This window comes from Mycena indigotica, assembly GCF_014461135.1.
Source record: "Mycena indigotica strain 171206Taipei chromosome Unknown Mind.scaff0002, whole genome shotgun sequence".
In the NCBI taxonomy this organism is placed as follows: Eukaryota; Fungi; Basidiomycota; class Agaricomycetes; order Agaricales; family Mycenaceae; genus Mycena; species Mycena indigotica.
In genome coordinates this window covers 2,716,517-2,736,895 of record NW_023503001.1, presented here as the reverse complement: position 1 = coordinate 2,736,895, position 20,379 = coordinate 2,716,517, and the positions used below count along the sequence as shown (strand labels likewise).

At 58.2% G+C, this 20,379-nt stretch overlaps 9 protein-coding genes across 9 annotated transcripts; 5 read left to right on the top strand and 4 right to left on the bottom strand.

Annotated features, from left to right (window-relative positions):
• Positions 1–203: 203 nt before the first annotated feature.
• MIND_00205400 (uncharacterized protein) lies at positions 204–2,116 on the top strand (the record flags this gene model as incomplete). The annotated part of the gene is made up of 10 exons (XM_037358953.1): positions 204–299; positions 353–394; positions 455–673; positions 726–776; positions 826–891; positions 946–990; positions 1,037–1,510; positions 1,560–1,763; positions 1,818–1,997; positions 2,054–2,116. The coding sequence occupies 10 exons, from the start codon at positions 204–206 to the stop codon at positions 2,114–2,116; spliced, it is 1,440 nt and encodes a 479-aa protein (XP_037224048.1).
• An 843-nt stretch (positions 2,117–2,959) lies between these two features.
• On the top strand, positions 2,960–6,025 carry MIND_00205300 (uncharacterized protein; the record flags this gene model as incomplete). The annotated part of the gene is made up of 4 exons (XM_037358952.1): positions 2,960–3,224; positions 3,278–3,330; positions 3,384–3,526; positions 3,580–6,025. The coding sequence occupies exons 1-4, from the start codon at positions 3,131–3,133 to the stop codon at positions 6,023–6,025; spliced, it is 2,736 nt and encodes a 911-aa protein (XP_037224047.1). The 5' UTR covers positions 2,960–3,130.
• Positions 6,026–6,126: 101 nt separating this feature from the next.
• Positions 6,127–8,452, bottom strand: MIND_00205200 (Oxalate decarboxylase; the record flags this gene model as incomplete). The annotated part of the gene is made up of 17 exons (XM_037358951.1): positions 6,127–6,255; positions 6,308–6,368; positions 6,421–6,482; positions 6,531–6,594; positions 6,651–6,685; positions 6,733–6,847; positions 6,884–7,034; positions 7,084–7,161; positions 7,219–7,252; positions 7,304–7,345; positions 7,397–7,486; positions 7,553–7,677; positions 7,729–7,760; positions 7,822–7,864; positions 7,915–7,938; positions 7,984–8,057; positions 8,106–8,452. The coding sequence occupies 17 exons, from the start codon at positions 8,450–8,452 to the stop codon at positions 6,127–6,129; spliced, it is 1,506 nt and encodes a 501-aa protein (XP_037224046.1).
• A 332-nt stretch (positions 8,453–8,784) lies between these two features.
• On the bottom strand, positions 8,785–9,525 carry MIND_00205100 (Oxalate decarboxylase; the record flags this gene model as incomplete). Its single annotated transcript, XM_037358950.1, has 7 exons — positions 8,785–8,792; positions 8,842–8,894; positions 8,932–9,060; positions 9,115–9,181; positions 9,247–9,285; positions 9,337–9,415; positions 9,466–9,525. The coding sequence occupies 7 exons, from the start codon at positions 9,523–9,525 to the stop codon at positions 8,785–8,787; spliced, it is 435 nt and encodes a 144-aa protein (XP_037224045.1).
• An 82-nt stretch (positions 9,526–9,607) lies between these two features.
• MIND_00205000 (Histidine tRNA guanylyltransferase) lies at positions 9,608–10,676 on the top strand (the record flags this gene model as incomplete). Its single annotated transcript, XM_037358949.1, has 6 exons — positions 9,608–9,732; positions 9,784–9,915; positions 9,968–10,182; positions 10,235–10,323; positions 10,378–10,494; positions 10,542–10,676. Exons 1-6 carry the CDS (start codon positions 9,629–9,631, stop codon positions 10,674–10,676), a joined length of 792 nt encoding a protein of 263 aa, XP_037224044.1. The 5' UTR covers positions 9,608–9,628.
• A 1,928-nt stretch (positions 10,677–12,604) lies between these two features.
• On the bottom strand, positions 12,605–14,294 carry MIND_00204900 (uncharacterized protein; the record flags this gene model as incomplete). The annotated part of the gene is made up of 6 exons (XM_037358948.1): positions 12,605–13,195; positions 13,249–13,328; positions 13,386–13,478; positions 13,532–13,719; positions 13,770–14,023; positions 14,067–14,294. The coding sequence occupies 6 exons, from the start codon at positions 14,292–14,294 to the stop codon at positions 12,605–12,607; spliced, it is 1,434 nt and encodes a 477-aa protein (XP_037224043.1).
• A 1,090-nt stretch (positions 14,295–15,384) lies between these two features.
• Positions 15,385–16,445, bottom strand: MIND_00204800 (uncharacterized protein; the record flags this gene model as incomplete). The annotated part of the gene is made up of 4 exons (XM_037358947.1): positions 15,385–15,812; positions 15,861–16,104; positions 16,161–16,263; positions 16,321–16,445. 4 exons carry the CDS (start codon positions 16,443–16,445, stop codon positions 15,385–15,387), a joined length of 900 nt encoding a protein of 299 aa, XP_037224042.1.
• A 1,053-nt stretch (positions 16,446–17,498) lies between these two features.
• MIND_00204700 (uncharacterized protein) lies at positions 17,499–18,265 on the top strand (the record flags this gene model as incomplete). Its single annotated transcript, XM_037358946.1, has 2 exons — positions 17,499–17,772; positions 17,823–18,265. The coding sequence occupies 2 exons, from the start codon at positions 17,499–17,501 to the stop codon at positions 18,263–18,265; spliced, it is 717 nt and encodes a 238-aa protein (XP_037224041.1).
• An 821-nt stretch (positions 18,266–19,086) lies between these two features.
• MIND_00204600 (uncharacterized protein) lies at positions 19,087–20,034 on the top strand (the record flags this gene model as incomplete). The annotated part of the gene is made up of 1 exon (XM_037358945.1): positions 19,087–20,034. The coding sequence occupies exon 1, from the start codon at positions 19,144–19,146 to the stop codon at positions 20,032–20,034; it is 891 nt and encodes a 296-aa protein (XP_037224040.1). The 5' UTR covers positions 19,087–19,143.
• Between the last annotated feature and the right edge of the window lie 345 nt (positions 20,035–20,379).

The following is a 20,379-nucleotide window of genomic DNA, read 5'->3' as shown; positions in this document are numbered from 1 at the left end:
AGGCGCTCTTTCTTCAAAAATAGTCACCAATATGTTTCACAATCAGCGGGAGGCGAACAGCGGTGGTGAGGGTTTTGCACTGCCGATTGTATTGCTTCATAGCAGTATAAATACCCGTTCTCTAGCTAGTGGCAAGACATTCTCCTTCTTCCGGCTGGTCCACTTTTCTCTTCCTCTGTTTACTATCTCTTTTTCTGCCCGACATGCGAGTTTCTTATTCGCTTATCGCTGCTCTGTTACTGTCTCTGCAGCCCGTCTTTTCGGCCCCGTTGCCCATTGTGGAGGAGGACCTCAGCGGTGTATGGCTTGGAGCTCATCTGAGGAGTTTAGATAGCTCATCTCTTGTTTGCAGGCACTCGAAGCACGGAAGACAAAGGCCGTCGCAAAGAAACCTGTGCGTAGCTTTATCATTCCAAAGCCACGTCTGGCTTGCTGACCTGGAATTGTTGTGCAGGTTGCGGCAAAACCCAAGCCGATTGTGAAGCCGAAACCAGTTGCGAAGCCGAAGCCTGTGGCAAAACCGGTAGCAAAGCCGAAGCCAGTTGCGAAGCCAGTTGCGAAGCCAGTTGCGAAGCCAGTTGTGAAGCTCAAGCCAGCTGCGCAACCTAAACCAGTCGCAAAGTCAGCGCCAAAAGCCGCGCCTTTGCCGAAGAAGGCAGCTCCGAAGGCTGTTGTGAGTGTTTTCAAGATTTCCCTATTCTAGCAATGTCAAGACTTTTCCGCAGGCCTCAAAACCCGTGGCAAAGCCTGTGGCTAAATCTGTTGCTGCGAAGAAGGTACAATCTTGTTCTCTTAATGCTGGCTAATTATTGATTATGGATAAAGCCTATTGCGTCGAAAGCGGCTACTAAGCCTGCAACGAAGCCCGTGGCCAAACCAGTCGCAAAAAAGGTGTGACCTGCTTTTGGCGCTAGTCTTGTCTGCATCTCAACCCAATTTATCTAGCCTGTCGCGTCCAAAGCTCCGGTAAAGACAACCGTGGCTAAGAAAGTAGGGCAGCGTAGCTTTTTTGAATAGTGCCACTCACTCAGTTTAGCCTACGACTGCTAAAACACCACCGGCACCAGTCGGAGATTTCTGCCCACTGCCTGCAAAGTCCAAGACCCGACGTTTCTTGGAGTTTGTCGGGCTTGTGAAGCGAGCGCCAACTTCCTGCGACCCGTCAACCTCCACTACACTATCTAAAGCCCAACAACGCAAGAAGGCAAAAGCTGATAAGAAGAAGGCGGCAGAGGCTCCAGCTCCAGCTCCAGCTCCAGCTTCAGCTCCAGAGACGGCAGAGCAGGGAGGCGCAGCGCCGCCTTCGGAAACGGCAGACAAGACTGGTGATGCAGAACCTGCGAAAGCCGAAACTGGCGACGCACCGCCCGAGAAAGCCGAAACACCCGCAGCCCCAGCAAACGATAAGAAGGGCAAGGGCAAAGCTACTCCGGCAAATCCACCATCAAATCCACCAGCACAACCCGCAGCCCCGCCGGCTCAGCCTGCTCCACCGGCTCCCCCACCACGCGTAAGCTTTGGTCCATTCGATTTATGCTGTTTTCACGGATATGGGCTAGACACCCGTCGTAAACAATGCACCAACGAGGGGCGTCAAATGCAACAATGATGCGGGCTCGACGACGACAATTACCTTGGCTAACGTGCAAAAGGCGATATCGCTGGCGGTTGCGACTCCCCCATTTGATCAGAAGAAGGCATCGACAAGAGGATTCTTCCCTCATGTTTTCAATAACCTCACCCCCGGCGCAGACGGGCGATTGGTGTGTGCTTTTTCCAAAGTTGGCTCTTCCAGTCGGTGACCAGTTATCCAAAAGCAACGCGAAGTCAATGTGCCGGCCGGAGTCTGCCAAACTTCCAAATTGCTGGAGCACGCTGTGGGTTCGAACATGAATCAATTCAGGAATAGCGATCCGACGGAACTGCGTCGTCTCAATCTTTTCCGGGTGCTGATTACACAGCCTGACGCAAACGGCGACACGACCTTCTGTGGTGTGGTATGTGGATTCTGGTGTTATTTTTTTGGTGCTGAAGTGCTGACGCGTTCTTCCAGATGACGCATGGTTCGTTTGGGGGAACTGGGCGATTTGAGGCGAATTTGTGTGCATCGGCTTGATTGATGCTCACGCCTCAGGCCTCACGACTTATTAACATACGAGCAAAGTAGCAGGGACATGTAATGACACGAGAATTCATTCAAGTTAGCAGTGAGAATTGCAGTCAGAGTGACCACTGAATAACTTGGTCCGTCCCATTTGTTCAAGCAACAACATGTAACTACATATGACGCCCAGCCTCTCTCGCCTTCCTTCGGGATACTTGATTCTCTGCACCGTAGCTTGTTCCCCGGTCCGGTCATTTCAAGCAATTCTGCCGCCCAAATTTCGCGTAACCTATATTCGTCAGCAACCAAAAATAAAAGGAGGCAGTGAAAAGTAGGAGGGGTCAGAGTGTGAATGAAGTCTCGACACGGGGTTTAAGACAGGGATAACTGAAAGAAGTACGTCTCATCACGAGGCTCGAGGAAGAATGAAAGTGAAGAAGTTAGATACTCACGGGAATAGAAAAGCGCGACAAGCAGAGCTGAGCCAAGCGCTGGCGGCTGGGGAGGTGTTCAGTATGAGGTGGCTACGATAAGTATGTGGGACGTGCCTTCCTTCCTCACTCAGCTAGATCCATGGACCAAGGGCGAACTTCTGGCGACATCGTGGGTCGGAAAAGAGTCACGAAAGGGAAAACACTGCGTTTTTGTGGGTGCCGCTCATAGCGAAGCTGCTAAGAGCATGGGCGAGAGTCAGTCTTGACGATGGTGGTTTCTTGCAAAGAAAATTTCTCGGCTGTCACAGCAGTCACGTCGGTCTTCATTTTGCCGATAGCCGATAGGAGTGTTTGCCGATTTAAGCGACATCAATTCGTTAACAAATCTCTCAACCTTAGCCTTCATGGCCATTGCGCAGAGCTATTTCGAGGAAAGCCACCGCTGGTTTCAAGCCGGTCTAGCAGCGAAGACCACTCCGATCATTCACATCTCCACAGCAGACATGCCGGAGCCTCGTGTGTGGCCCACGGATTAGCCTCTCGCTCCTTCCACCAGCAGACGCACGCAATTATTCCGCTAAATATTCGACCGATGTTCTCCCCTCAACGACAACGACACTTTCATATCCCTGGAGGTATCTTCGATCTTGTGTCCGACGATGGCCAGGTCTCTGACTACAGTCGAGGTAATGCGGGGTTTTTCGCATGCTACTTGGTAGATCGCTGAGTGCCCATGCAGCTTCAACGAGCCCTATTTCGCCTACGGTGAAGACACCTGTCGAGGTCCAATCGGTACGTGGTCAAGCCTATCGGTTTTCCAGGTTGGTTGATGTTTTTTTTTGCAGATTGCCCACCTGGACGCTTCCGACATTGCACGCTTCATATCCTACATACGCCATCCGCTAGCCTCACAAACAGCGGAATTCTCGAAAGCGTTGAACATCTCCGGCAGCGCGCTCCGTGGTTTGGAGCGACCCTCGCTTTCACGGTAAGGCGACACAAAAAACACTTGTTTATAGCTACTTATACTCCGTGATGCAGATTAGCCAACCATGACCCCCAGCTGGAGGACGAACTTGCTCGCATCCAGCTGGGGCTGTTGCCTTACGAGCCGATTCCCGAAGGCGTGTCGGAGAGCTCTACCGGGAGTACCGAACCTTTGGTGAACGAAACGGAGGCCAAATCCTCGGCGAACAATTCCCAATCTCAAATACAACCTTCCCCTTCCCCGCCAGCACGAACCACCCAACTTGCCGAAACAGGGTCTGAAACGGGTTCCGCCCAAGAACTTGTCGTCGTCACAACGTCATCCACCGAAGAGTCGTCTACCACTGCACCAACAGATGAGCAGACCAAATCAGACGATAGCGCAAGTCCGGATAGTGAACCTAGCTCCGATTCGGGAGATGGGTCGAACTCTGCGAGTGCCGAAACTTCAAGTTCCGGCCTAGAAAATGGCCCCAGCGACAAGAACCAAGGCCCTTCCATCCCCTCTTCGCATGTGCGACCACCATCTCCATCTATTGCTCAAGGCGGCGATGGACAGACATCGGTTGTTGAACCTGAACTCGATTCAGGCCAAGATACCACGAATCAAGCTTCAACTAGCGAAGCCGCGGCTTTTGAGCACGTCTCGTCTACCTCTGACGAAGTACAAGCGCCACATACCCAACACACGCAAGGCGATCATGACGAGTTTACCGCCCTCGATACCGACACCTCTGATGTTGATGGAAAACCAGTCGTATTGTCTCCAAACACAGCTGCATTCATGGCTCTGTTGGAAGCTCCCGCTACTGAAGAGGTCGAAAGAGAGCCGTCCGGATTAGGTGACTGGACAGACAACCCATACGGTCCAGGTCCAGTCGTTGACGATCCGCCGGCTGACGCTACAGCTACAGTTACGGCTACTGAAGAACCAGCGTCTTCACAAGGCACCAGCCCTCCTGATGATTCACCACCTGCTCAAAATACCGATAACACATCTCGTGCCCAAGACACAATACCAGACCCGAGCTTGGGCTCGGATCATAGCGAGCTTTTGTCGAAAGATGTGGTGTCTGCGGGTGGGAATGTGGATGCCGATGTGGAAATCGGGCCTGCATCTCATGTCCAGTCAGCCACTGACGACATTCTTGAGAGTGGGTCAGGCACCCTAGAAGGCGAAGCTGCGGGTGCTCAACTCCCTGTATTGAATATCACCACCGACTCGGATCCCGCCCAGCTCAACGCCAATTGGCACGATGCTGGGCAATATACTTCTTCTCCCGAGGACAGCATTCTCGCGACTCCGTCCGCATCTCCTGATGTCTCTCCGTCGTCTGCCCGCTCCTTCATTCGGAAAACAGCCCCAGCGGACAGTGTGCCGAAGCTCAACCCATTACTCGATTTGGATCTTCTCCGATTACCTGCATTCTCGTTTGGGGAGACCGATTTCGATGGGCGACGTCGATCGAGCGGTGCGGTAGATGATCCTGCAGTATCAACGATGCTGTTCCAGGAAATTTCAAGTGTGCAGAAGGACAAATTGCTCGATTTCAGTGAGCAGGATGATTCGGAGGGCAGGACCGAGCATTCGGCCGAAATATCCGTTTCAGGCACGATCGAAACATCAGGCGCGGCCAGTTCTCTCAAATCGGATCAGGCGTACAAAGCCCCTAACGTAGACCTTCGTCCGCCGCGATTGGGCATAACCATCCCCGTTTCCCCAACGTCGTTGCACCAAGACCTATTTGAAGCTTCGCCACTCTTATTTTCTCCTATTAGCAGCGTCGCCAGCGCACTCCCCTTTGCTGCGTTGAAGTACGACCAAGACAAACCCAGTCGTCGTGCATGGTCGGCGACCGAGCCCGGTCTGCAATTTCCGACTTCCCCTCTGGCCTTTCCTCCGAGCAGAGATAGTTTTCTGATGAGTTCCGAGAACGACTCACGGCTCGTGAAACTCAAGCGGCGTCATGCGCGCCAACCTCCTCCGCCGGCAAAACAGCCAGAGCAGCCACGTTATTCCTCGCAAGGGACTGATACCACTGGCCTCGATCGCGAGGATTCGCCACCGCCAGAGATAATCCGCACGTACTCTGATGCCGGCGTTCAGACTGAGGGAGTTGCAGTTGCCTCGGAAGACTGGAGAGATCTCCATGTTGAGAGCCTGCGTCATCGGGTCGAGGCACTCGAGAGGGAACTCCGACAAGCCCGCAGCAGCCCTACGACTTCGACTTCCCGGCGTTCTTCGCGATCGGACTCGGCAAATTGGCGTGAAGACCGGGAGCGGATCGGCGTTCAGCACACAAGGGAGCCACCGGCCTATGTCCAGAGCTATTCAGCGCCGCGCGCGCTCTTCGTCAGAGCCGCATCGACGGACCGACAAGTACCGCCGCCTGCCCCGATCAGCTTCAACTTCAGAAACATCTCCGCGGGCAGTTTCCTGGGTGGCGGCAGCAGTTCGCGCTCAGGTCATGGCCACCATCGATCAAGCTCGAGTTCGTGAAATCGGGAAAAAATGTACTATTGTTTTTTGTTGTTGTCCATACCATACCATATACATGTGTACATCTTGTAGTACTTTCATTTGCTAATTCTCTGCTGCGCTTACTGGTACTCCGGGGCCGCATCTTTGGGACCGATGACCACGGGCTTGGTCTTGGAAAGACTGGCGATGGTTTCGTCCGAGAGTTGCAGATGCGCCTTGACAAGGTCAGGAGGGGTGAGTGCAAGCCACTGAAAACATTTTCATCAGGACAGATGAAGAAGGGAAATCGTCGAAATTAACCTGGTTGAGACTGATGTCCTGATATTTGTCCGTGTTGAAGATCTCGAGATACCTCAACGTCCTGACGTGGGAATTAGTACTAGTTCAGCTCTAAATCTGGAAAGAGGTGGTACGTGTTCCCGGTGTTTTCCACATAATGTCCCATGGCGGTTGGAACGAACCCGATATCGCCGGGCTGCACACATCAGAAACTCCTGAAGGAGAGCTAGAGCTGGAGACGAACTTGATAGTTGAATGTCCTTGCGTTTCCTTGGGATGCGAAGATAGTGACACGACCTTGGCCTTCGCTACAAAGTCCACGTTATTAGATCGAGTTTGGATAAAATGAAGATCAAGGACATACATGAAGAAGCTCCACTCATCCATCGTTGGATGCCACTAAGATGGACTCAAAAGCTAGATCTGTTAGGTTGTGTAAGACCCACGTGAAGCTCTCTGCAACAACAGTGTATGAGCAGCCGTTCACACATATGCAGATGATATTTACCGGATAGCACCAGGTTCAACGGTGACTTCAGCCGCCGCGATGGTGTTCGATACCTGAGAGGAGTTCATCTTTCCGTTGTATTTTAGTACCCGGAACAGACCGTGAAGCTCGTCGAGTCAACGATCTTGACGGAGCCCGCAGCTGTCTTCGTGCCGTTGACCTTAGACAACGCAAAGGTGAACGGGTTGGGAACCTGGCCCTGCGGGCTGTCGGGAGCGACCGCATCCGAGCTCGGCGGCTCTGACGAAAAGTTCAAATAAAAAAACACGATGGACTTGAAAGCACCCACCGCTGGGGAAAATGTACAGCTCTTTCGCGGGGATGTGCGAGAACGCGTCGGGGTTGGCCTGGAAGTTCTTCTGGATAACTGTCTGATCGTTAGATGCGATCTAATCAGATGCAGATTACAGAAGAACTACGTCACCTTCTGCGGGGACGTGTGCAAGCCAATCGGTCAACTGAGACGAATAAGCTGCTTCAAAGATGAATGATGTTTTTTGTTCAATTACCAGGAATGTCGAGTCCTCGCTGAAGGCTCCGTCGTCAAAGACCTGCGAACCAATTAAATCTATGGGGCGCGATCAACGAAGCCCTGTTCTTACGAGAATGAATTCGGAGCCGCCGGCGCTGTCATTTGTTGCCTGCAAACTGTGTGGGATGCCAGGGGGGAAGAACCAGAGATCACCGGGTCCCTGAAGAACCCCATTAAGCCCTCTCTTTACCCGGATAGGGCAACGCGGAGAAGCACAAGCACATACCACGGTTGCTAAAAAGTTCCTTCCCTCCGCGTCTACGGAGGTCACCTGTGTCGAACCCTGGGAAGAAATATCAGCTCCCGCACAGGGGCGTTGTTGGTGGCGCGTGCCTTGAGGACATATGCCCACTGGGCGGAGAGGTCAGTGCCAGGGGCGCTGGGGCGGGAAGAAAAACGAACGCACTTCTGAGGTCTTGTGCCAGTGGAGCTCGCTGTAAGGGTCAAATGAAATCAGCAACAAACCAAAACCAGGCAGAAGACAGTAAAATGCACCGAATCGCTCCGGGTTCAAGTCGCATGTTTACGGAAGCCATAGCTAGCGACTAGATGAGTGGGGGGGATTCGCGAAACGCGGAAGCCACATACAGGTTGCAATAGGCATCACACCGACTAAACACAGATTAGATCGAAATCCAATAAGTTTAACCAACACACTGTTCTCCTGCCGTGCCCACCCGCCGGTCTGCATGCGGTTGTGGCTCAACGAGAACGGCCACTTTGCGTTGCTCCTGAGGTTTACTTTTGAGTTAGATGGCGGATAATGTGACTGAGCTTACACGCTACCGGCGTCGGTTGTCGGCGGCGCAAGAAGATCGGGGTTCTGTTGCTCGAGTGGGTAGTTCTCTGGGCCCATGATGGGCGCACCGAGGGAGCCTCGGATTGGCGCCAGCGTGGTGTCTGAGTCATCGGGGCCCCACATCGGTGCATTGGGATCGGCACTGGCGTATGGCACGGTCGCCGTGGCCTCAGGCGCAGAAACGGTCTGGGAGGCAGCGGGGCTCGAGGCCAGCTGCGAAGCGCTCGAGGGAACCGCTGCAGCTGAGGACGAAGCGGCAGGTGCTGCAGACACTAGTGTCGCGAGAGAAAAGGCGGAGAGACACGATGCAAACACTGGCAAGAGCATGGCGCAGAGAGCTGGAGAATTGCATGACCAGGAGCCCAACTACTTAAGGCATTCGTCTTGCTGGTTAGTAAGGATATGATTTCGAAGGGCCGTCGCAAGCAGCTCAACGCGCCACACTTGACCCAGTCGATGAAAGAAGAGAAGCCAGCGGTGGGGCGAAAATATTGGTCTATTTGTGGATAGTAGTGGATAATTTTGGGGAGAAGGTTGAGCGCATCGCGGAAGCATGACGGCGCGATGGTCATTCGTCTGACGCCGCTAGCGCCAAACGAAGGCAGTTGCGTGTATTTGGCAGCCGAGAACCCAAGGTATAACGGAAGCCAATAGGCCAGCTAGTTGTCTGAGAAGAACGGTCACGACAAGAAGAATAACAGCGCGCAGGTACGTACGCTGACAATGTTCAGCACGGCAGTACGCCGATTGAACGGTCGCGCTCAAGCGACTGAATTGTCTGGTCAGCCGTAACAAACCATCCGAACCCCTTGTAAAAACGCCCGAAGCCTTTGGAAATATGGTATTTTTGGGAGCGGAGGGGTTTGTAAGGCAGGCCCTGCACATGGAGGTGTAGATGGCTAACGGAGTTGAATGGCGGGATGTGGAATCCCATCCTTGACAAACGTCAGTCGCGTTTGAGCAGAGGGTAAGGAATAGACAGCACCTACACTCTCGAGGCTGGTGGCACGTTCAAGCCGTCGAGCAATTCGTTTCCGAGAGCCTGCATCGATCGCACTGGTCCGCAAACGGTAAGCACTACAGGAAGCATGATGACGCTGCTCGGAACGGAGTCCACACACCGAGTTCAACATCGTTCTTCGTCAGGGAGCGCACGCTAGCTGGCAAAATAGATGGGTCACGCGTTCATTTCGCTGTCGGCCCCGCCCCACCTATGTGCCTCTTCGGAATCAACTGGAGATGGTGTGCCGCTGCTGGCTTTCTATCTTTGAAAACGACAAATTCGGCGTCCTTTGCACGGTGAAGCCCCGGAAGCACACATGGGCTGCAGATGCACGCACCTCCCAGATGACGTTGAAGCCACTCGCAGCAGACACGGCGCAAAACGGGCATCGGGTCATGGAGAGCGCGAGCAGAGGCAGCGTGTGACATTACGCAAGAGGCTTGCGTAACGGCCGGTCCGAAGAAACGCTTTTGATCAGACACGTCCACAACCAACGCCAGATGGCTGGGTCGAAGTTCGCCTACGTGCGCAATTTCGAGCTCCCAGATCCTTTGCTGCCGGGGACATTCATGGTGCTTCGGCTGGATGGCCATTCTTTCCATCGGTATGTAGTGGCAAAGGGCAGGCCCGCCTTCAAGCTCACTCAAGTTGTCAGCTTCTCCGACGTTCATGGCTTTGCGAAGCCCAACGACGTGCGCGCACTGAAGCTCCTGGATCACGCAGCGACAGATTTGATGGATCAATATCCAGATATCGTCCTTGGATTTGGCGAATCCGACGAATTTAGGTGAGTTTCGGGACCGTAATTCTCACTATCCATTGACTTCTTATTGGGCCAGCTTCTTATTGAAAAAGTCTGCCTCGCTGTATAATCGACGTCATGCCAAAATTCTTTCGACACTCACCTCGCACTTTACCGCTTCAGTGACTTTCCGCTGGTCGACCTACTTTCCCGACACACCTCTGCAATACCCGCCGACATTCGATGGCAGGATCGTCCTCTACCCGGGGATAAAGGAGGTGCGGGACTACTTTTCATGGCGTCAAGCGGATAGTACGTACACAACCTGTTCTTGCATCCCAAAACCGAAATGGAGATTTTGCAGCACACATCAACAATCTTCATAACACGGCCTTCTGGGCTTTGGTGCAACAAGGCGGAGAATCCACGTCTCAGGCCCACTCCACCTTGAAGGTAAACCCGATATGTTCCTTCACCCATGGACAACACGCTCAACTTACGCAACAGGGAACACAATCCAAAGACAAACATGAGCTTCTCTTCACGAGGTTCGGCGTCAACTATAACGCTGTGGATGAAAGATTCAGGAAGGGCAGTGTCCTTGTTCGCCAGCAAGAGCAGCAGGTTAGTTTTCGACCGCATGGAGCGCTCAAATTGGACCTTCCGAGCAGGGATCGCATCCTGATTCTCCATCGCCAGAGGCCAAAGCCAAAGCCAATGCCAGCAAGCCTGCGGTCGTAATACTGCACTGCGACATCATCAAGGACGAGTTTTGGGACTCTCGACCCGAGATTCTGTCTGGCTGACCGAACTGGTCGCTAAGTTCGTCCGCCTGTTTTTAGCCGCCGGTGCGACACTTATCCTCGTCCAGGTCGGCGAGCACGGCCCGATGTGGCTATCGATGCCGCTGTGGAGGCGTCAACTCTCTGCCGCCAAGTTCTCTCGCCCCGAGACCCCACCCAATGGAGCGCGCAAGCTATTCCGGGGCCGATATACGTTTATACCTCGCCTGTATTTTTAACCCCGCGGTTCGACGATTTCTGACGCAGGGAAGTACGCCGGCGGAAGTTCTTCGGACGTGATAGAGCAGGCAGGCACCGTTCTGGGAGCGGCACCGCGCCGGCAGCGCCGGAATAGCCCGTTAAATTTGGGCTTCCCCGCATAAGGGGTGTTAAATTTATAAGTAGCTGCGCCGGAAATAGCCGCCCCGGACCCAGGTTCAACGATAAACCCAGGCTGGCTCCTCGTTGGGGAATCTTGGGATGCGAGGCAATGGGCGAATCCGACGGAGTTTGGCGGTGGTGACGCGTGACTGACGAGAAGTGATCGATGGAAATTTTTTTCGCTCTGCCCACGACCTGCTCGCGGAGAATGTGAGCATCTCCCCCCTACTTTCCTCGCAAGCCAGCCCTGACGCCCTTCCCAGCCCCAGTCCTCACTCTGGCCCCAAGCATGCGCCAACTTTTCACGTATGAAGCGCTGAAGGTGCCTACCCCGCCACCCGTTCTCGTCACCACTTACCCTCCTCCAGGGCCCGCATGTCTCCTCGTAGTCGTAGCCGTTGCGTCGCCACCGCCCGCACCTTCAGACACGCCCCGTGAGTCTCACTCCTCCTCCCTACACCACCACCCCACACGATGAGATGTACTTCTTTCAGTTATCCCTGTCTTAACACCCATGTCGAGGCATTATTCACACTCTGACCCCCTCTTGCTCCGCATCCTCTTCTGCTCCGAAAAGACGACTTACACGTACCCCAGGACATTCTGTCTCGCGGGCCACCAGGAAAAGAAGTCCTGCCACACATCTTCTGGTGAGCTAACTTGTTCTTACGCAAGTTTGGAATCGCATCCTCATCGTTGCCTAGCCAGCGCTGCGGAAAGGAGATGGTCGCCAAACTGCCGGCCTTCCCAATCCGCCAAGCAAACAACTTTTGGCCTTCGGGCCTTTTGTGTGCCGGTTGCTCCCAACCGACCCCGTCGACATTGTCCATTTGAAGACTCCTCCTGTGAGTCTCACAGCCTTGTTCTTCTCCGAACTGCCTACCTAATGACTATCTCCAGAGTCCTGACCAGGCTCGACGCCACAAATATCCCCGACTTCGAAATCGCATCCTCATCGTTGGCTAGCCAATGGGGCGACAGCCACACAAATGAGCTCTAGCCGCCAAACTATAGTCGCCTGGGCCTGCACAATCCCCCGAGCCAGGCACTTTTCTTTTTCGCCTCTTGGCCGCTGGTGCATATTCGAAGACCTCGTCAACGTTGCAGTGAGTAAGCCACCCTTCTCGCTCTCCGCATCGTCTGCTTATTTCTCCCAATTCTCGACAGTCCTGCGCAGGCTCTTCCGGCACGAGAAACTCGAGATCATCGAAGCTCGCATTGCTGCCGAGATGTGCATTATCAACCTATTCGTTGCCTCAATGGCCACTACACTCAAGTTAGGATCCTTTTACTTCAAGTTTCACAAGGTGCGTTTTACCTCCCCACCGCCGCTTTGTTTTCTACTTACACTCGCAATAGACGTTTGCAACCTCGACGTTTTCGGGTTCAAAGCCTTAGTTTATCGGTTACACGACATTCCTTTCCTTTGCTATCCATTACGAAAAACTACATGGCTAGTCTGTTGCTATATCCAGTCTACATACGCTATCCGCTATGCTACACTCACTCTACACTACAAATCTACTCTACAACCCAATTATCTCGACACATCATACGTATTCCTCCTCGATTTACGCACCGTCTACCTCTCCACTCACCCACCCAGCAAGCACCACATACTGCTCCACACACTCCTGCTCTCTCCTCGTGCCCGCGGCCGCGGCCGGCGCGACGCCCGACTGCACCTGCGCGGCATCGTGGCCGCCGACGACATACTGCGCGAGGTCGTCCTGCCCCCGCCGCGGCAGCGGGGCGTACACGCGGGTGATGGACAGTGTGGGCGGGGGCGGGGGCGCCGTATCCACGAGGGCGATGGCGTTGGCGTTGGCGTTGCGGTTCTTGTTCAATGTGGGCGAGGACAGCGGGCTCGAGACGTCGTAGTCTGAGTTGCCGTTCTCATTGGATGCGGGCGAGGACGGCGGGCTCGAGACGTCATAGTCATACTCTGCGTTGCCGTTCTTGCTGGATGCGGGCGAGGACGGCGGGCTTGGGCTCGAGGCGGGCTGCACATGCATATAGTGCAGGGGACGGGACCGGCCCGTGGCCCATGCACGCCTGCCAGTGCGGAGAATCGGGGACGGGGACGGGGACGGCTTCTTGTTTTCTTTTCCTTTGCCGGCGCCTGGGGATCTGGACGGCGTCGGGAGGACGGCGGGCTTGCGCTAGCGGGTGTCAATGATGAGCAGCGGTAGTCCTCTGCGGATTGGGAACGCACTTTGTCGCCAAAGATATCGTGGTGCCACGGCGTCTCTATCGCCGGCGCGCGCTCCGCCAGCCCCCAGTCGTTCGACAGATCTGCAAGAAGGTTATGTCATGGACTTGGAATTCAAGTTGAGCTACACCGGGACACACCTTCCAGCGGCACGCGCTCATCGACATCGACATCCATAGCATCGTCCGTCTGCTGGGGTGGCGCTTCACACAGGTGGTAATTAATGTAGAGTTCTGCGAATGGTCAAACCTTGTCGGAGTACGATGTCATATATAGTAGAACAAACCTTCTAGTTCGGCGATCTTGCGGTTGAGCGATTCTTCTTCTTCTTCTTCGTCGGAAAGGACTGGGGAGGATGGGGGAGACGCGGTCGGAGCACTGACAAGATCTAGAGGAGGGGATGGATGGTCGTCTGGGAATTCGAATACAGTGGTAGCCTTTGCCCGCGGTTTGCGCTGGCGTTTCGGCCCCAACCTACACCCAATCACTGTCAGCCCACTCCACACTTAAAATCCCGGACATACACGTCGCGCACGGCCCGCACGCCCGCCGCCGCCGGTGCGCGGAGGGCGTTGTCGAAGTAGGGCCGGAGACGGGCGTAGCCGCTGTGTGCGTCGCAGACGAGGTGGGCGCCGACGAACACGGCCCAGTCCATCTGCACGTCGCGCGCCGGCGCCGCCACGTCCGCCGCCCACGGGTGCAGCCGCGCGTGCCAGTGCCCCGCCGCGCCGAGCACGTGCGCCAGCGTCGTCGCCGACACCAGCGTCTGCACCATCACCTGTAGACGTCAGGGTACGTAATGGTGGACACGCTGCGCGCACGGTGTGTTCTACGCGCGGGGCAAAGACGGCGAGGTCGGCGAGGAGGTCGCGGGCGAGGCGCTGGGTGGCGGCGGCGCCGAGGCGGGCGAGGAGGGCGGGGTGCGGGCAGGCGGCCCAGAAGGCGGGGCTCAGCGGCGGGAACGGCGGGAGCGTGCCGCCCGGCCGCAGCGAGAGCGCGCGCGTGACGGCGTTCTGCGCGGCGGCCACGAGCGTCGAGGAGGGCGCCATGATGATGATGGGAGGAGGAGAGAGAGAGATGCGTGATGGTGTGATCCGCTTGATGGTATTACGATTGGGTATATAGCGTTAACTACAGCTCCGGCGGTGCATCTCCTTCCCAGCTCATCACTCCGCGCCCTCGTCAGCGCGGCGGAGCAGCTGTAAGCACGTCAGCAAGTGCCAGTGCGAGCCACAACGCACAGTCTAAGGCTTGCCGAGGATCGGGCCGCCATTACCGGTCTGCCCCCCGATAACCTTCCCGATGAGGCCGAGTGGGTCGGCTATCTTCCCGCCCAGGGCGACGGGGTCCACCACCGGCGGGCTGCTGGCGCGCGCCGCGTGGTGGTGCGCGGGGCCGGCGGCGTTCACGTGGCCCTGCGGGTGCGGTGAGTGGGGGGGTATATTAAGCGGGCGCAGTGCCGGGCGGACGGACCGTGAGCTTGAGCGGTGCGGCGCTGACGCCGGCCAGGCCGAGCATAAAGAGCACGATGAGCTGGACGAGCGCAGGCATTGTGGCACAGAGAGAGTGTGGGCTGCTCGGTGCAATGAACAGCCCGGTCGGCCGCGCAGGCATTTATACGCTGCGCAGATACTAAAATCTCGCGCTGGCAGCATGCTCAGATAACAACCACACTTGGTCAAACAGCGCGCTCGCAGGTAGCAGCGCCACACGCCGAGCCGAGCCGAAGAGAACTCGAACACTTTCAGCAACATCTACAATTCACAGTATGCATCTACGATCGAGATTCGGCGGCGGCGGCCGATGACCCGCCGGCGCCAATCAATCACCGCCGACCGGCTTGGAAAGCTCCGCTTGATCGCCGGTTGGCCGTCTTCCCGACTCTCATCGACTGGTTCCACAGAAATAGGAGTGAGCAGGTTGGAGGTCACGACTTTCAGTTCAGAGCATGGTACAAGTTCAAGTTCAAATTGTAAACAAAGCAGTAAGTAAATCGACTCGCGCGGCCCGCCCTGCCACAGCCGGGGCGCCGAGGACAAAGAGTTTGTAAACGAGAGCAATGGTGGTGGTGGTATATCGAGACAGCGGAAACGGGACCAGCGCGCCCCCCTGTCGTGCGCCGGCACTGCTATCGGGCGATCAGAGGAGGCCCTCGACGAGCTGGAGGACGGGGCCGAGGCCGAGGTCGTTCGTCAGCTTGAGCACGGGGCCGAGGACGGGCGCGGCGGCGGCGAGGAGGCCGTTCACGAGCGGGGCGGCGGTGGCCAAAATAGGGTTGAGCAGCGAGCCCGCCTCGGCGAGGAGCGGCTGAAGGGCGGCGCCGGCCCCGGCCGCGTTGGCGACGGCGAGGACGGAGTTGAGCGCGCCGGTGGTGGTGGCGAGGATCGGCTGGATGAGCGTGGCGACGCCGGTCGCGTCGACGACGCCCTCGGCGGACGCGAGGATGGTGCCCACGGGCTGGCCCGCGAGCGCGGCGATCTGCGCGACGGCGGGGTTCACGATGTCCCCGACCTGCGTGAGCAGCGGGCCGACGACCTCGGTGGTCGCGTTGGAGGCGGTGATGGAGTCTGGAGAGGGATAAGCCAGGTATTGCTTTCGGGAGAAGGATGACTGACTGAGGAGGTCGGTCACGGGCGTGAGGTCAGCGAGGAGCCCGGTGAGGATGTCGGGGAGGGAGGCGAGCTGGCGCTGCTGGACGGCAACGGGGGCGGCACCGGTAAGCGCGGCGAACGCGAGGGTGGAGACGGCAGCGAGCTGGGCGAACGAAGGCATCGTAACACGAAAAAAGGAGGGTGGTGTCGAAGGACGGTGTGGGTTGTTAGGGTAGGTGGGTGGGACGGAGCGTCGAAGTGAGGAAAGCTGGAGGAGACACACGGATATTTATACCGGCGACGCGGGGTAAGTAAAGCACCAACAGAAAGCGGAGCAGCGTCGTCTAGGGGACCGCGATATCGATCCCGCTCCACCGGCATCGCGAAGCGCGCAAAAAAGTTTATTAGCGCCCAGCCGAGGTGGGGCCTGGTGGAGGCGCGTTACTGAGGGCAAAGGGGAGCGCAAATGGGGGGAGGCACTCACCGTACATCCAGTCCGACTGCAAGCCGCCACCGCCAGCGATGCGTATCGTATCGTCTGCCCTCCGCGGACGTCGCCCCAGGCTGGCACTCGCCGGACCTCCCACGGCTGTGTTGCCCAATGCCCATCTTTTTCCTCCGTGCGATCTTCGCACCCCGCTGTACAAGTGGAGCGCGTCTCTTCCGCAATTGGCTCCACGCATACTGCCTCCGCCGCCCTCGGCTGCAAGTCCTCGAAGATTGCGCATGCCTCGGCGGAGGGGAGGTCGGGCCCGGGCCGGCGCCACTGCCCGACACCGCGCACGCACCGATAGCGCCTCAAAGGCCAGCGGTCCCGGTGGGCGGAAGGAAGGAAGGCGCAAGAAGGTTGTAAGGAGGCAGGGAAGCGACACCGGGACGCGTCATCACGGTGTTTACGGAAAAGAAGCACGGCGGGCGGTGCACGTGCAGATGATCAACCACCGGTCAATTTGTCAACAACGCGGGCTTCTTCCAGCAACCGTCATCTCTGCCTGCCTGGCGTCAAGGTTTGCAGGCGTCGCTTCCGGGCCAGCTGACGCACAGCACAGACGGCCCGGCCAGGCATGCCGCGGCAGGGCTCGCGCCATCCTTCTCCCCTACGCGCTATTCGGGAGGATGCACAGAGATAACGGCGGTAATCAAACAGAAATCGGTGGTGAGGCGAACAGAACACGGGAGGCCCGCGATCTTGTTGACAAAAGATTTTGCAAGAAAGAACCCTGTCGTGTTGACGAGATACCCAAATAGCGCCCACAGCCAGAAAGTGCCGGGCTCCACAGGAAGGAAGGCCTGACAAAGTGGGGCTGCGAGAAGTGGCGCGGTCGACGCGTTAGGTGTGCAGGGTCGCGCTCCATTTGATGCGCGTGCGACGTGACGCCATGCGCCACTGGGCCCGCGGCTGCGAGGCCGGGCGAGTAGGTGGGGGCTCGGGGGGCACCCGCAAATTGGCAGTGGGCTCCACTTTGCCCGGCCTGCATTCCTCATTTCCGCGCACGCCTATCAGGCGCGACTCCACACACACCTCTCGCTACCCTGACGGCCAGCACGTATAAATACGGGGCAGGCAGCAGGGAGACGACAACAGACTCGTCTGCTTTCTCCTCCTCTCCAGCCAACCCACCCACACTCGTTCGCCCCCACCCACCCACACTCATTCCAGCCATGTTCGCCTTCGCCCGCCTCGCTGCCCTCTCCGTCTTCGCCGCCTCCGCGCTCGCCGCTCCCGTCGAGCTCGAGCTCGGCGTCGGTGCCGGCGTCGGCGTCGGACTCGGCGTCTCGTCCCACAACGGCGCCGTCGGTGCCAGCGTCGGCCTGAGCGCCGCCGCCGCCGCCGACGCGCACCACCGCCGCGACGTCGTCACCGCCACCGTCAGCTCGCTGCCCTGCATCATCGCCGAGCTCACCACCAAGATCACGCCCATCACCGTCGAGCTCTGTCCGTGCCTCTGCTTCACTCATTTTCAGAACGCTGACTCCCCTCCGCAGCCGCGATCACCGTCGCCGAGGTCGACCTCGTCGCCAAGGTCACCCCGCTCGTGAACCAGCTCGTCGGCGTGCTCAACGGCGCGGTCGCGGAGATCTCGGGCCTCGCGGGCCGCCCGCTGAACGAGATCCTCGTCGCGGTCGACGGCACGCTCCTCAGCGTCGCCGACGTCGCCGGGCTCCTCGCGCCGCTCTTCCGCCTCGTGCTCGACGCGCTCTGTGTCGTCTTCGGCGTCGCCGCGAAGCTCGGGCTCACCGCCGCGGTCGCGCCCCTCCTCGCGACCGTCACGTACGCGCTGTGCCCCGTCCTCAGCGTCGCCGCGCCGATTGTGAACGGCCTCCTCGCCGCGGCCGCCCCGCTGCTCACCCCCATCCTCGGCACCGCGTCTGTTCTGGGCCTCGGCCCTGTTATCGGCCTGCTCCGGGGCGTCCTCGGCGGCCTCTAAGGTGTTGGAGACGCAGAAATATGAATACGCGCATACCCTAGAAATTATGTAGATACCACAATGCTTCGAATAATGAATTGCTCTGAACTCCATTCTGCCGCGCAACTTGAAGATTGGGCGGTGTCCGGTCCTCGGTCTGCAGGACCCAGGTTCCGCCTCTGAGTCATGCATGCTCCACCACGACATCCCTTACAGTTACATTCGGCAGGCGCCCGACCGCACTCTTCCACACCCCGTTCTTCAGCGCACGCCACTCCGCAGTGAGCGCGGGGTCCCACCACACCATGCCCAGCGCCAGCCTGATTGTGACGTGCACCGCCATCGGGACGCGCGCTGCCCACGCGGCGTTGCGCAGCAGCAGCTGGAGCTCCGACATGCTCTCGGCGCGCCGCCCGTCATGCGTGCCGATGCCGGAGTAGTCGATCCGGAGGTGCCGCAGGGCGGGCGGGCGGCTGTGCGCGAGCCCGCGGAGGAGCGGCGTCTCCGGAGACAGCGTGTGAGCCTCGCGGAGCGCGTAGTCGCGCCGCAGGCCGTGCCGCGCGAAGTAAGTAGTGCCGGATGCAGAGGTCGTTGAGTGCGCGGGCGACGCCGGCAAAAGAGAGCAGGTCATGGCATGGAGAGAGTGGGGATGATGTCCTCCCAGAGCTCTACCGGGAGTATTTCGAGCAGCGGGCGCGGCGGGGACATAAGGGGGGAGCTTCCATGGCTTGTCGCTGTCGTTGTTAAATAGACCTTCGACGACGGCAACAGCGCCGGCCTTCAGGTTTCAACTGTCCGAGTCGAGGAGCATCACGATAGGACGCCAGAGTCAAGATGTGTCAAACGGCGATGATGATCTTCACAGCCTGTCAACAACCGTCGTTCTTTTGACGCGCCAGATGCAATTTCCTTCAAGAAGCGCAAACCCGCGTTCTCTTCGCCTCCCGGTGGGCGCTGGATGCGAGCCGTCGATCACCCTCGTTCACATTCCTCGCCTTGCTCGCTTGCCACCGTGCATGCGCCGGTATAAATACCGCCGGCGCCGGCTCCTCCCTCCCAGCGCCCCCCCACCAGGCCCAACAACCCACACTCGTTCACTCTCTTTCACCACCCACCACCACCAGAATGCCCGCCTTCGCGCACCTCGCCGGCCTCCTCCTCCTCGCCCCCGCGCTCATCCGCGCCGCGGCCATCCCCGCCCCTCCGCCGCCCCGGCCGGCCCCCCCGCCCGACGTGCTCAAGGCGCTCGAAGGGCTCCGGCCCGGTCTGTTCCTCGACCACCTGCTCGGGGCGCTGCACTCCATCGTACCGGCCCCGCGCCCGGGCCCACCACCACCACCACGCCCGCCGGCCGCGGCCCCACCACCACCACCACCACCCGCCGGCCCCGGCCGCCTATGTGCTCGGCGGGCGCGACGGCTCGGACGACGACGACGGCGCCGCCACGGACGACACCACGCCCGGGGGCGGGGCCTGTCTTCGGGATGTCCGCGCGCCGCGTGCTGGCTGCGGCCGTGCCCGATGCGGACGCCGGTCCGGAGCGCCGCGCAGTCGCCGACATCGGGCTCGCTGTGGGTATCGAGATCGTCGGGGACGGCGCGGTCGCGCGCAAGCGGACGCTGTATCCTGAGGAGGCGCTGCACCCCGTGCCGGTGGCCGCCCCGGGACATGCCCCCGCCGAGGACGTTGCGCGTGTGCAGCGGCGGCAGGAGGCGGCGCCGGATCTGGATGCTGGGGCCGACGTGGACGGTCACGCGCCCGTGAGCATTAACGCCCGCGAGGGCGTCTGACGCTGGCAGCATCTACGTCCCGTCCCATTGCGATCGGTGTCCCTCCCTCCTTCCCTATCTGTTTTGTTACCCATACATACATACATACCCAACACTGTAATTCAATACCTAAATCACAGCACATCGCCATCGGCCCGGTCGGCCGACCGCACCGCGTTATCGCCAGCGCAACGATCACGATCGCGATCAGTGACCTGGCGCACGCTTCTCTTCTCCTTGGGCCTATAAGACCTGTAATTGCTCACACCGGAGGCATGTGCCTGGGCATCAGGCTGCCTGATGCTTAACGGGCATCAGGCAAGCACTAAGCGCCATTCTGGGGTGTGACATGCTGTAACCATGAGG